Below are 13708 nucleotides of genomic sequence, written 5' to 3' on the forward strand. Positions count from 1 at the left end.
GTAACATTACCAATTAAACATTCTTACATTAAACTTATAAAAAGTAAACAATCTTGTGGACCCGCTATGAACATATTTAGTAATTCATTCATTATCAATACAATAAAAAATAAATTAAAATTCATCATCTTAAAAGTTAAATTTTTTTAAAAGAATATCTAATTTACGAGGAAGGGAGTAATAGTTAGATAAAAAATTAATAATTTATTAAATTACAAATGGGTATTGACAATGATCAATTTGATCTAATAATAATAATAATATTAATAATAATATGGATAATTTCACTGACACCCCCAGTAGTTTGGTCAAATATCAATCTAAAACATCTTTCGAAAATAACTATCACTCACATTACAAACGTTTGCTCCGTTTTTCACTTACACCCCAAAAGTTAGTTTACAGATGTGTCAGACCACTTTTTACATGTAAAAAGACATTTTTACCCTTTGACTTTAGTTTGACCCTGACTTTAGTATACCCTCATTTTTTTAATTTATTTTTTTACAAAATATCAGTATTAAAAGACAATATGGCCCCTCAAAAATTTGTAAATTTACAAATTATATTATATATACAGGCAGACATATATATACTCCTATATACACACACAGACATATATATATATATATATATATACACACACACACACACACAAGCACAACACCACCCCCAAATACAGCGGCGGAGTCGCCGTCGAATCCGACAACGGCCGCTCATTCGCCGTCAAAGTCGACTCTCCCACCTTCCAAACCGATGTCTCCCTCGCCGCGACCTCATCTGCAGGTCACTCGGATCTTCCAATCCTCATCATCGGACCCTTTCCTCGACCTCTCCGACTACCTTCAAGACCCGGATCTGTCTCGCCGGATCTCCAAGACCCAGTCATCTCCCTCTTCGCAGAGCTCGTCTCCGCCGGATCTGTCTTGCCGGCGCCATCAACATTCTCATAGCCGTCTTCGCTCTCTATCTCCAAGCTCGTTGTTGCTGCTACTCTACCGCCGAGCCGAGCTCTTCACTGCCGAATTGGAGTTGTCATCTCTCCCGCTAATCCACTCGCTACCAAGTCCTGCGAATCCTCCTCCATTCGCCCCTCGCCGGTTCTCTCAAACCCAGATAATCAGTATATATATAGTTCTCACGGCCAATTCAGTCCACCGAGCTCGGCTGTGGCTGATGAGCAAGGGTCTTCAGAAGGCAGCCGGTAAGCAAAAGAAGCTTAGCTCGCTCTTTCTCTCCCGGCGACAAGCACTCGTTATCGCCGTCGCCGCCCTAAACCATGTTGCCGCTTCTGTCGCCCGAAGTTTCCCACAGTCGTCGGCGACACCACCACCACCATCACCCCATCATCACGGACCACCAACCACCAATCTCTCTATACACTTTCTCTCTCTTATGCAACACACCACCCACCACCAAAAAAGCCTTAACTTTTGGAACCACCACCCACCACCACCACCACGACGGCCAACAGTTCCATCTACCCAATTGTCGGGATATAATTGTCTTTTAACTAATCTGATATTTTGAAATAAATGTTATTAAAAAAATAGGGGCAAAGTTGTCTTTTCACATGTTTTTAACGGAGGCTGTAACGGAAAATAAAAAATGGACCTAAGTGATAGTTATTTTCGAAAGATGTTTTACACTGATATTTGGCCAAACTACTAGGAGTGTCAGTGAAATTATCCCATAATAATAATAATAATTTGATCTAACACTCTAACATAATATTATATAAATGTAATACGATATAAATGTAATGCTATACTATAAGACAAACACCATATTAAAAAAAAAAACGATATAAATGTAATGCTTTACCATAAGACAAACACCATATTAAAAAAAATAAAAATAATAATAATAATAATAATAATCTAACAATTCTGAATTATTACAGTATTAATTGAAAATTTCATAATAAATAAAAGCAAAAAGAAAAAGAAAAAAGTGATGTTCTATCAGCTCATGTATGTTTTTCCGTATTTGACCACACAAACCTTAAAAAGCTTGTGCGGGGCTGTTTCAGTCAGAATTTGAAAGTGCGGCTGTCAAGTGTTGTTTGGGTTTATGTTCAGTTCTGTTCTGCTCTGTTCTGTTCTGTTCAATTCATGACTCACGTGCATCACAAATGACGTCATCAACCCCTTCTATTTTCTCTCTATTCAATAATAAGAAAAGAAAAAATGATATTTTTGACCGCATCATCTGGTTTCTACCCACCCTACCCTACCCTTATCTCCTCCACCGACTGGATCTGCAATCTCTCTCCTTTGAGGTAAGACCTATCTGCAATCTTTCTCTCTAGATTATTATTGTTATTCTCAATTTTTTGTGTAAATTTCTCTCTCTTAATTGGTAAAGATCTGTTCTTTTTGATGGATGAAGCTTGCTAGGGTTTTCCTCGTCGTAGAACCAACCAGTCATGGCTATGTCCAGTTTTTTCCATCAAAAGGGGGTGCGTTTTCTTCTCTTTAAGCAATTTGCAAGTTCTGATTTGGTGTTAGATCTTTTATGCAAAATAATTGTTGATATGAAATTTCAGTAGCAAATATATGTGTATATATATATGTATACATATTGTTCTCTAATTTTTGAACCATTCATACTAACAGCGGCTGTGGATCGAGAAATTATTGCATCTGTATAATGGCACATCATACTCTACCATTCTTGTTATATGACTTGGCTGAAATTCACTGCTTTGCTTGGATTGCAATTGAGAATATTTTTGCTTATGCCTCTAAGAGTACGTTTTTGTTCTCTCTTATATGTATATTATATAATATTATTCTTCTTTTGTTATAGTGAATTACTTGATCGTTGCAAGAAATAATGATTACTTGTTTCTGTTGTATTTGATTTCCTTACCGGCTGTATTGTTATTTTTTAAATTATTATATTTGCTTATTTATTTATGTATATTGTTTCTGGTTGTTCTAACTTTTAGATGTCCTGAGACCAAAACTTACAATCTTTGTTTTTCTCTGCGAGCATAGACGACATGTATTTATGCATTTACCCTGTGAGAATCCATTGGTAAATAACTTGTTCAAACAAGTTGGCTGTCAATTCTAATAAACGATGACACAACTGATTTTTTGCTGAAATCGAGGGCCAAAAACTTCAAGTAGAAGATATTGCATTATGACTTAAGGATAGAAGATAACCCACTCCGTCCCTATCTATTGCCATTCTTTTCTTCGTCTTCAAATCAAAGAAGAAAAATATAGGAATTCTCTCCTATCGGTCTATGCCAGCACCATAAATCAGGTTGGGGAGGAAGATCACAATTGGAGATTGATAGAAAAGCAAGGGTATGGGCTAGTGTGGGTAGGAAACAAAAAATATCTATTCTAGTTCTATCATCAGCTATGGGTTCAAATCTAAGAGAAATTCTAGAGAGAGACCCGTGATCCCCAAAAGAGGGAGAACTGTATCTTGTCCTTTTACTATTGGCAAAGGGAATTTTGTCCTACCAAAGGATCTTCTATTTTCTCACCCATAGGTTACACTACCAAGAAAAGGATGGTACTTGCCTCTCTAGTTCTGCTTGCTCTGTATTCTTACCAAATAATAATATCCTATGGCAAACTGGCACCACTGGGCGAACTCTGCAGTCTGCATGAGGCAATTTGAAGGGTCACATAGGTACGGCTATGATTTGGACATAGTATAATAGTGAACCCGACTAAGCATGAAGAGATTCTATTGAGCAAAAGAATAAAGTATACCCTATTCTGTTCCTCAATTGGCTTTCTTTTCCTTTCTAAATGAAGGAAAAAGAAAATTAGGTAAGAACTATTTCCTACGGATGATTGCATTCTTGCTCGTGCTTACGGACACATTCCTGCTTGCCAATTAACCAAATGTTTTTCATTAATTTAAATTTTCAATAAATAAGACAATTCATTCTAATTCTCTACCTGGTAAGTGCAGTATGGTGTGCTTGAATATTGACATGGTATTTTGTCCTATAAAGGGAGTTTCTACTACATGCCACACTTCTTGCTCTCCTCTCTTTATTCTTAGAAAAGAGTAAGAACCTAAAAGATGCAAGAAGGGCCCACATCATTCTTAGCCACAAGAAAATGAAACAATGTGCCATTTTGTACCCTGCCCAAATAGTGAAGGCTTTTCCAATCACTTAGATACCATTGCAGCTATCATGATCAATCATATCTTTTCAATGTCAACAGTGAGAGAGAGAGAGAGAGGAGAGAGAGAGAGAGAGAGAGAGAGAGAGAGAGTTAATGTAATGTATTTAAAGTTCTAAACTCAATGGTGAAACCAGTTGCTATTTTTGGCAAAATCTTTCGAGGTATCATATATTGTGCTCACTCTAAGTTGTTGTAGAGTCTCCAGAATTTCTTCGAATTTGGGAACGAGGAGTCCTTCCCTTACCTTGGTTATCTCATTCGTGCAATACAACGCTAGGTTTGTGATCTTGACAGCGTCACTTCCACTGCACCCTGTTTTCCTAATTTCTTTGTTGACCACGTGCCCATTCTTGTCAGCCTCTTCCTTTGCCCAATCCGGTATCACAACATTTCTTATTGAACCCTCCCCCCCTCTTTGTATGACTTCATCTCTTTTCATGATCAGCTGGAGCATTACTACTCCAAAGCTGTAAACATCATACTTTTGTTTTGCGAGATAGACTGCCAACAAAAAATAGGAAGAAAATCAATTGTTAGTTCTGTTTGAAAAAGGAAGTATGGAGTAGTAGATATATTATTACTTGAAAGAGGGGAAAAAAAAGATAAAGAAAAAAAAAAAAAAAAAAAAAAAGAAACTCTCTCTCTCTCACACACACACACCAGCACACACAACACATTTACTTCCACAAAAAGCATAAGAGGCCCATGTTGCAAAATTTTCAAATATTTTGGCAATACAAACAATCATTAGATTACTTATACTTGAGTGATATCGTCTCAGCACTACCATGGTCGTGAACAATCAGATGCAACTAAAACTAAGCTGCTAATGTAATAACATATGCGATAGAATCAACCCTCTGACAAAACAAAGAACAATCATTGGAGTACTTATACCTAAATGATCTTGTCTTAACACTACAATTGTCGTGAACAATCCTCTGTTGATCTCTTTAGGATTCCTCTACTTCGGTTGGATTTTAATTGGTATGGATCGATATCGATTGAAAATTTTGGATGTCGGGATCCAATGATTCTAATTAAGAATGACAACCATGTGCGTGCATATTTGTGAGTTCAATATTTAATGCTTACACACACGCACACACTCTCTAAGTAAGTTTAATAATGTAGCTCAGGAGGCCTCACATCAGCATTGCAAATTTGCAAGTGTATGGGGCAATAAAATTGAATCCTGCACGCACCAGCGCACACACAACCAATACTTCCACATAAAGCATAAGAGGCCCATGTTGCAAAATTTTCAAATATTTTGGCAATACAAACAATCATTAGATTACTTATACCTGAGTGATATCGTCTCAGCACTACCATGGTCGTGAACAATCAGATGCAACTAAAACTAAGCTGCTAATGTAATAACATCTGCAATAGAATCAATCCTCTGACAAATCAAAGAACAAACATTGGATTACTTATACCTAAATGATCTTGTCTCAACACTACAATTGTCGTGAACAATCCTCTGTTGATCCCTCTGGGATTCCTCTGCTTCGGTTGGATTTTTATCACCCCCGGGGGGGGGGGGGGGGGGGGGGGGGGGTATTAGTTCTTTGAGCATGACGTGATGTTCATTTGATGGGATAAAATATTCTTATCAAGGACATTTGACGTAAAGATTGTTTGATATTATTATTTGGAGGGGTTGATATTTGTCTGTATATTCTTTTATGCAAAAAAAAGTATCATCCAAAAGTCCATTTTCCAATGATAGTTATGCCTAAGTTGGGTGCTTGTGGGAAAAGGCTAGAGAAAAATTAACCTTTTGGCATTATCTTTGCTTCAAGATTAGTCATGTTTTATAAAAAGGATAAAGAGAGGGAAAAGGTATATCCACAATCTACAAATGCATAAGGTAAAAGGATTAATAATAACAATGATTATTATACCGAGGGTTGAGCTAGAGAGTAACAAATGAACTTATTGTGGAAAATTTGCTAGGCATGTCCCATCACTCTCATTTTCTGAAATCCCTAACTATAAGCTATTGCGAAATTTCGCTGACCTTTAGCGGTTTTCTTCACTTGTATGTTGAAAGCAAGAAGGTAAACCTTAATATCATCCCATTTCCAATTAGTATCAGAGATTTTGTAAAGACTATTGAAAAAGATGAATATATGTTGCACACTAAAGCTAGAAGTAAATATATTTACGTGAGCGGTGAGCAGAAGGAGCTATATATCCATAGGTAAATGCCATCAGCGTCTCATCCACCCTTGTCACAGTACCAAAATCAGAAATCTTGGGCTCACCGTCCTGGTCATTGAAATAAGGGGGTTAGAAGAACCAGGAGCAAATATAAAATTCAGACTTCAGCAGTATATTAAATCAATTATGTCCATTTTAAAAGTCACTCAATTCATATATGTTTCCTTGGAAGAATTTCTGATCATAAAATTCAGACTTCAGCAGTATATTAAATTGATTATGTCCATTTTAAAACTCACTCAATTCATATAAGTTTCAATCTTTATAAAAGAAGCTAAATGAGAAACACTTCCTTGGAAGAATTTCTGATTGCTATTTTGTGGGGCATCTATGTTTGTGAGGATGCTAACAAATTATGAATTCCAACGATAACAACAGCAATTGCTGTGTAGGGGTAAAATTTGAAAGAGTTAAAGAGGGAGATGCCATCATTGAAACAAGAATTTTTTTATTCCTCACCTGTCCCAATAAGATATTTTCTGGTTTTAAGTCTCCATAGACCACCCCAGGGAAGTCTCCACAGACCACCCCAGGGAGGTAGGTGTGGATGTATTTCAGAGCACTGGCTATTCCTCTGAGTACCTTGAGGATCCCCGGCCAGTCTAACCCTGCAGACAAATTTAAACACAATACAATAATTATGAGCAGCAACCCCACTTCAAATGTAATATGCTATTGCTTAACTCAGAATGTATTCTGTTATTACCTGACTGGTGCTGTTTTAGAGTGCCACCAGCCATGTATTCGTAGACCAGATAGAGCTTCCTTTCCGCTCTGTTATCACAATACCCTATGAGCTTGATGATGTTGCGGTGCCGGAATCTAGTAAGCCAATTGGTTTCGGCCTGAAATAAAAAAATAATATTAAAATTTTCAAAACAAACAAAAGATTAGTAAATAAACCTCAAGATTTGCACAATGGGTGAAATGGTTCCATGCCAGGTATTTGCACAATGCTAATTTCTGGTCTGTTCTACCTAAACCTCAAGATTCAGTGGTTTGGAAGCAAAATTTTGGAAGTCAGAGAGTTCTTAAAGGGCAATGTCACATACAATCTGGGTAATGGTAATTCTTTCAGCTTGCTTGAGGATCCATGGTGTGCAGTTATGTCGCTAATTCAGAGATTTGGAGTGACTAATTTCAGGAGCTTTGATAGAAAGGACTTCGTAAATGTTTTAATTGATAATATGAGCTTGTCCTTCCCACCTTTCTTCCCTCAGGTTATGAGTGATTTCATTTTCCAAAAGTGAATTAAAAGATGTCCCTGACGATATTGAATGGAACCATGGGTCATTCACTCTGAAAAATTAGTAGGGTTAGAGAGGAAGACCTTTAAGACGGCCTACTCTTTGTTGGAAATTTAGCGAGAGACGCAATGGCCGTGATCATATTGCACAACAAAAATTTATCGCTACTGCTTATATGCTAGAGAAGTGTGGTGCTCTGTGAGTCTCATAATGCATCTGCCAGAGACCTCTTTCAATACCATCAATCAGCTTGTGAAATGGATTTTGCAGAACTCTACAAGACAGAACCACAAATCCAAGATGCAAAAGTGCCTCTTCTCTGTTTTTCTTTGGATAATTTGGGTTGAAAGAAACTCTGCTTTTCATAATGGATTTAGAGACACTGCCATCTCTATAGTGTGGGAAGTGCAACAGTTTTTGTCATTAGATTTATCAGATATGTTATGTTTGGTGTGTTTGCTATTGGAAATTGATACTTCCTTCCATTTTTGTAATAGATAAGTGCTCTCTCCTTGCCAAACAGGGTTGGAGATTGAGGATTGGGGAAGACAGTTTAAAACACCAATGGGCCAGTGGCTTCAAAGGGAGGACAAAAGGGTTTTAGTACCAATAAAAAAAAAAATAACAATAGAAAAAGGAAGACAGCTTAAAGCATAAATATTTTTCATTCTCATTTTATTTTATTTTTTTGGTTCTAGTACCACCAATTAAAAAAAAAAAAAAAAAAAAAAAAAAAAAAAGGGAAGACAGTTTAAAGCATAAATATTTCTTCATTCTCATTTTATTTATTTTTTGGTTCTAGTACCAATTAAAAAAAAAAAAAAAAGAAAAAGAAAAAAAGGAAGACAGTTTAAAGCTTAGATATTTTGTGTTTGTTATTGGAAATTGATACTTCCTTCCATTTTTGTAATAGATAAGTGCTCTCTCCTTGCCAAACAGGGTTGGAGATTGAGGATTGGGGAAGACAGTTTAAAACACCAATAGGCCAGTGGCTTTAAAGGGAGGTCTAGGGTTTTAGCACCAATAAAAAAAAAATAACAATAAAAAAAGGACAGTTTAAAGCATAAATATTTTTCATTCTCATTTTATTTTTTTGGGTTCTAGTACCAATTAAAAAAAAGAAAAAGAAAAAAAGGAAGACAGTTTAAAGCATAAATATTTTTTCATTCTCATTTTTTTTTTTTTTTTTGGTTCTAGTTTCAATTAAAAAAAGAAAAAGAATAAAGGAAGACAGTTTAAAGCATAAATATTTCTCATTCTGATTTTATTTTATTTATTTATTCTTCTTGCATCTCCAAAGAATAGCTCTCTGTGGCATGGAGGAGAGTGTGCCCGCTAGCAAAAGTAGCACAAGAAGGGATTAGATGGGGGTTTTCATGGAGGATAAACATGGGCCAGAGTAATGATTTATTTTTTTTTTTTTCTAGTCAAATCGACTTGTTAAACCAATCTGGTAATAGAATCCGATTGTGTGATCACAAATAAGAAAAATAAGACATAAGGTGTTGTGTGTGATTCATTCAATGTAATAGAATGAGAGCAAATAAGGTTTCTGAATTAGGTAAGTAAACTATATTGGGGAAAAGATACATATTCATTCTATGGTTCTCAAGGACCGAGGTAGCAAACCTGCCATTGTGCCAACAGATTCGCCCAGTGTTCATCGCTAATCGCCGGTTTAAAGACTTTAATGGCTATATCACGGGGATCCAGTCCCTGTATAGCCATCCTTCCCTTATAAACTTTACTAAACCTTCCCTCCCCTAGTTCATCTGCAGGTAGATAATCACTGAAGTCTTTCATTTGGTCCTGGGTAAAATTTATTATATAAGCCATTTCCTGTAAAATAAAAATACACACACGAGAGGGAAAAAAAATAAAAATAAAAATAGAGATAGAGCAGGTGGACAAATTAGTCTGGTACCTAAATAAAAAACAACCGAAGACTTCAAGCTTCAAATTAACACACGAGAGAGAGAGAAAAATAAATAAATAAATAAATAAATAAAGAGAGAAAAAGGAAAGAAAAAAAAGTGCGTGGAAAAAAAAATAATAAAAAAAAAGAGTGCGTGACGTGGAAAAAAAATAGAGAAAAAAAAAAGGAAGAAAGAAAAAAAAAAAAAAAAAAAAAAGCGTGAAAAGGAAGAAAAAAATCATACCGATTATTTGTGATCTGACAAGTCTTCAGAACTATTGTAATTGATATCAAACCTAAAATAGTGGTGGTATATATAGGTAACTAAATATATCCTATTTGTATTGGGATTTGTATAATTCAGTTCAAATTGCAAAGTAAAATTTCAATCCAAAATTGGATAGAAAGGAAACCTTACAATCCTATTTTACAATCCAAAATTCCATAGGGAAGTGAAAAAAAAAATAATCAAGTTGGATACTTCGAGTCCCACTTGAAAAAGGAGACAAGACATGTCAAATGTAGGACTCGAAGTGGGGCAATTTGTAAACACTAAAATTTTAGTGTGCTTTGGTTTTGACAAATAGACCCATTAAATATGGGCCTAATATTTAATTAAGTTATTTAATTGATTCAAGTTTGATTCACTTAAATTATTTAATTAGCCCGACTCAGTTGATTAAATATAAATGTAGTTATTTCTAATAAAATATATTTGGAATAATTATTTTTAAGGATAATTATTATAATATAACCGACCCAGCCCAGTTATTATTTTATCCTTATCAGGAGATGACACGTGTCATCATCCTATGGATCCAAGAAGCCTATAAATAGAGGCTTAGAGGAGGAAGAAAAGGGTACACAAAAATTAGAGTCCAGAAATTAAGATAAAAAATCCAAAAGGTCTAGAAATTGAGATCAGAAATCCAGAGGGCCACAAATTCAGTCAGAAACAGAAGCTCTCATCCCCAATATCCAAACCCAAAGGCGAAGAACACCAAACACATCCATCAAATCGTGCCGGTCTTCATCAAATTCCACGGTTCTTTATTCAAATTCCACACCAACAACAAAAAAGGAGATCGAATCAGAGGACCATTTTTTTTGTAAAAAATATTATAAAGGATTGTACTCCACATTCATAAATTAATAAAAATTATTATTATTGTCCATATTTTGTTTCTATTTGTGGGACAACAAAATTTGTGTATACAAATTTTTTTTTTTTTTTTATAAATAAAATAAAAAAATAGAGCAGCTGGACAAACTTGTAACACCCCTCTGGCCCAGAAAATGTTATAGAAAAAGTAAATAAAGACGGACAAGCATTTTCCAAATCAATTTTGCCAAACAAGCGAAGAACACTTCAAGTTTAAATCAGTCCCAACCAAGTGAAAAAAAAAAAATCACGCACGAACGAATTAAATAACAATCAACGTTTGTGAGGACCAGAGAACTGCCGGAGAAATGAAGCGATGCCGACGGAATTTTGGGATAAGGGTTTTACATATAATAGGGTTCTGTCTTTAGGGCATCATTCGTGTTTGGGCTCCAATGCTTGGGCCTTTTTTGTTGGGGTTCAGACTGTTTTTGTTTGGGTTTAGCCCACTTGTACATTTCATATATCTATACAAGTTTAATTTCCGAAAAAAAAATTATATGTATGTATATGGGATTTGGTAAATTAAAAAAATTGTCGATTATTTAGGTTGGGTTGATTTGATATGGTCTGAAATGAAATAATTGAAATATATACTACGTACCAATAGGGTGGTCTTAATTAGGCAGGTCCAAACTCAATTTGTAGCATGGGTCCAAATTGTCTGTGTCTGAACTGGGCCGGTGATTTTAGAGCTTGGGCCGAGATTGTTGAACGTTCACCTCAATATATAGACTTTGCTTCAGGAATTCAATAGAAATAGAATTTTTTATTATTATTTTTTTCCTTAATAGAAATATAATTAAAGAAAGGCGATGACGACTTTGATTCTGAAATTCGGTGACGAAAGACAATGACATATTGTCTGTATTTTAGTATTTTCAAATCATCATTAAAAATAAATCTATAATTCATCATTAAAAATAAATAAATATTTTAATAAAATAAATTATTAATTAAAAATACATAGTTACCACTATTAAAATATAAGTTAGGCTGATATAGCAGCAGAGCAAAGTATACTGGTGCAACTCCTCCTCCTCCTCCTCCTCCTCCTTATTATTTATATTTTCAATACAGGCACTCATACTCTCTCAATATCTTTTTCTTTAAAATACTCAAGAAAATCGTTAAATATGTTTTTCTTTTAAAATATACGTTTTTTGGATGATCACCCAAAAGCTTGTCGCTAATCAAAAAGTTGAAGTAATGTCGCCTTATTTAAGTTTTTTTGAGTTTCCATCCGTAAATATACGTCCATATTGCTTTCCAAAATGAAAGAACTTCTCTTATGTTGGTCGTTGTCCATGGAGGCAAGAATAGAGTTTCTTTCTCCGCACCTCCCCAATGAAAGTAGAGCCCTCTTTGTTTTTATTTCAATGGGTTAATTTTGTTTCCCTTTATTTGTTTATTTATAATAATTTCAGTCTTGCTTGGCTTTCATTTCTTGCCTATCAATCAATTGCGAAGTTTTCAAGATTGTTTTTTTTTTTTTTTTTTAAAGCATTGTGGCCTTGCAGAGTCTCTGTTTTTATCATTGTTAAAGTCTATTTTTGGTTTATTCATAATTCTGTATGCAATGATTAATATGGGTTTGATTTTTATTTACTATGGTTATATATAGATTTTACTGTATATGTAAGTTTATGGGTTTGATTAATGCTTTCTTTATAAGATTTTGGGTTTTACCCAATCTTTCTCTCTCTATAATGGTAGTGTACATGCAAAAAGAGTAATGGGTTTGATATTTCTTTACTATGGGATTATATAGTTTTTACATTGAATTGATTTTTCTGGAAAGTTACATGAGTAATTGAATTTGTTTCTTCAGTTCTCTCCTTTTAATTTTATTCTTAGTTGGTTTTCTTATCTTCTATTTATAAATTGCAGAGGTATATTAAGCACACAAGGAAGTCGAGTTTTCTTCTCTAGGAACGGGTATGCCTATAACCAAACACGATTTGATTTTATTTATTGGCATCATCTTTGTCTTTCAAATTTATTGATTATTAACTGACATGAACATATTTTATTTCTTGCTGCAGTATGATGAATCGTTACAATTGTTTTGTATGATTTTCATTTCTTAACAATATCTAAACCAAATTTGAATATTTGTATAGACTTTTGGAGATTGATTTAACTTTTATATACATCAACATTTATGCTTCTGAATTGTCTTTCTTATGCCTTGTTTATGAACTGTATTGTTTGTTTCATTTTTTTCTATTCCTTCGAGCTTGTAGAGTCTTCAATTTGAATCATGGTGCCCAAGACCAAGGCACATCATCCCCTCCACGGAGGGGATCCGGATTGTTTGTCTATATTGATTTTCGAACCTCCAACTCTCACTCTATGAGATTGAGGAAATACTTTGGGCTTGCTTGGTTTGTCACTCGGAAAATAGTTTTCTGTTTTGATTTAATGGTACAAAAATCCTACTTAGTTTAGTTTTTTTAAAATTCAATTATAATAAGGCATGTGTTTAGCATTCGATAAGTAGTTTTCTATTTTTTTTTTTTTTTTTTTTTGAGTTATTGAGAATTGTTTTATGAGTGACAAATGCCCTTGATAACTTCGAATTTTCCATTTTAGAGTTTTATGTTTTTTTATTATTATTATTTGCCCTTGATAACTTCGAATTTTCCATTTTAGAGTTTTATGTTTTTTTTTTTATTATTATTTGAACTTTGTTGTGAATTGGTATGGATAGCTTACATAAGCCTATTTGTTATGTTTTCTCAAGCTAGTTCTCAATAACTAAAAAAAATAGATTAGAGAATATTTAATAGTACTTCCTCACCTTCCAAAGTGATGATCAAGTACAAGTTTTAGAGGGAAAAAATGAATAATAATAATAAAGTAAATTTCAAAATTTGACAATCAAACAAAATATTGGATTATTTTCAGTTATTAGAAAATAGAAAACTTGTATGAAAAACTAAACCAAACAACCCTTTAACTTTCAATTTCACCTCCACCCCAGGGCATA

At 34.3% G+C, this 13708-nt stretch overlaps 1 protein-coding gene and 1 long non-coding RNA gene across 2 annotated transcripts; one reads left to right on the plus strand and one right to left on the minus strand.

Annotated features, from left to right (window-relative positions):
- The first annotated feature begins 2062 nt into the window (after positions 1–2062).
- Positions 2063–4798, plus strand: LOC132274503 (uncharacterized). Its single transcript, XR_009470447.1, has 3 exons — positions 2063–2281; positions 2392–2461; positions 2619–4798. It is a non-coding gene; the product is annotated as an uncharacterized LOC132274503 (long non-coding RNA).
- Positions 4799–6317: 1519 nt separating this feature from the next.
- Positions 6318–9475, minus strand: LOC132272917 (probable serine/threonine-protein kinase PBL5). The gene is made up of 4 exons (XM_059773981.1): positions 9269–9475; positions 7099–7237; positions 6852–7000; positions 6318–6440 (listed from the first exon to the last, which is right to left on the minus strand). The coding sequence occupies exons 1-4, from the start codon at positions 9473–9475 to the stop codon at positions 6318–6320; spliced, it is 618 nt and encodes a 205-aa protein (XP_059629964.1).
- Between the last annotated feature and the right edge of the window lie 4233 nt (positions 9476–13708).

The sequence above is a fragment of the Cornus florida genome, unplaced genomic scaffold (assembly GCF_030987335.1).
Source record: "Cornus florida cultivar Cherokee Brave unplaced genomic scaffold, ASM3098733v1 CherokeeBrave_3.0.0_Hap2_Chr09, whole genome shotgun sequence".
NCBI classification, from domain to species: domain Eukaryota; kingdom Viridiplantae; phylum Streptophyta; class Magnoliopsida; order Cornales; family Cornaceae; genus Cornus; species Cornus florida.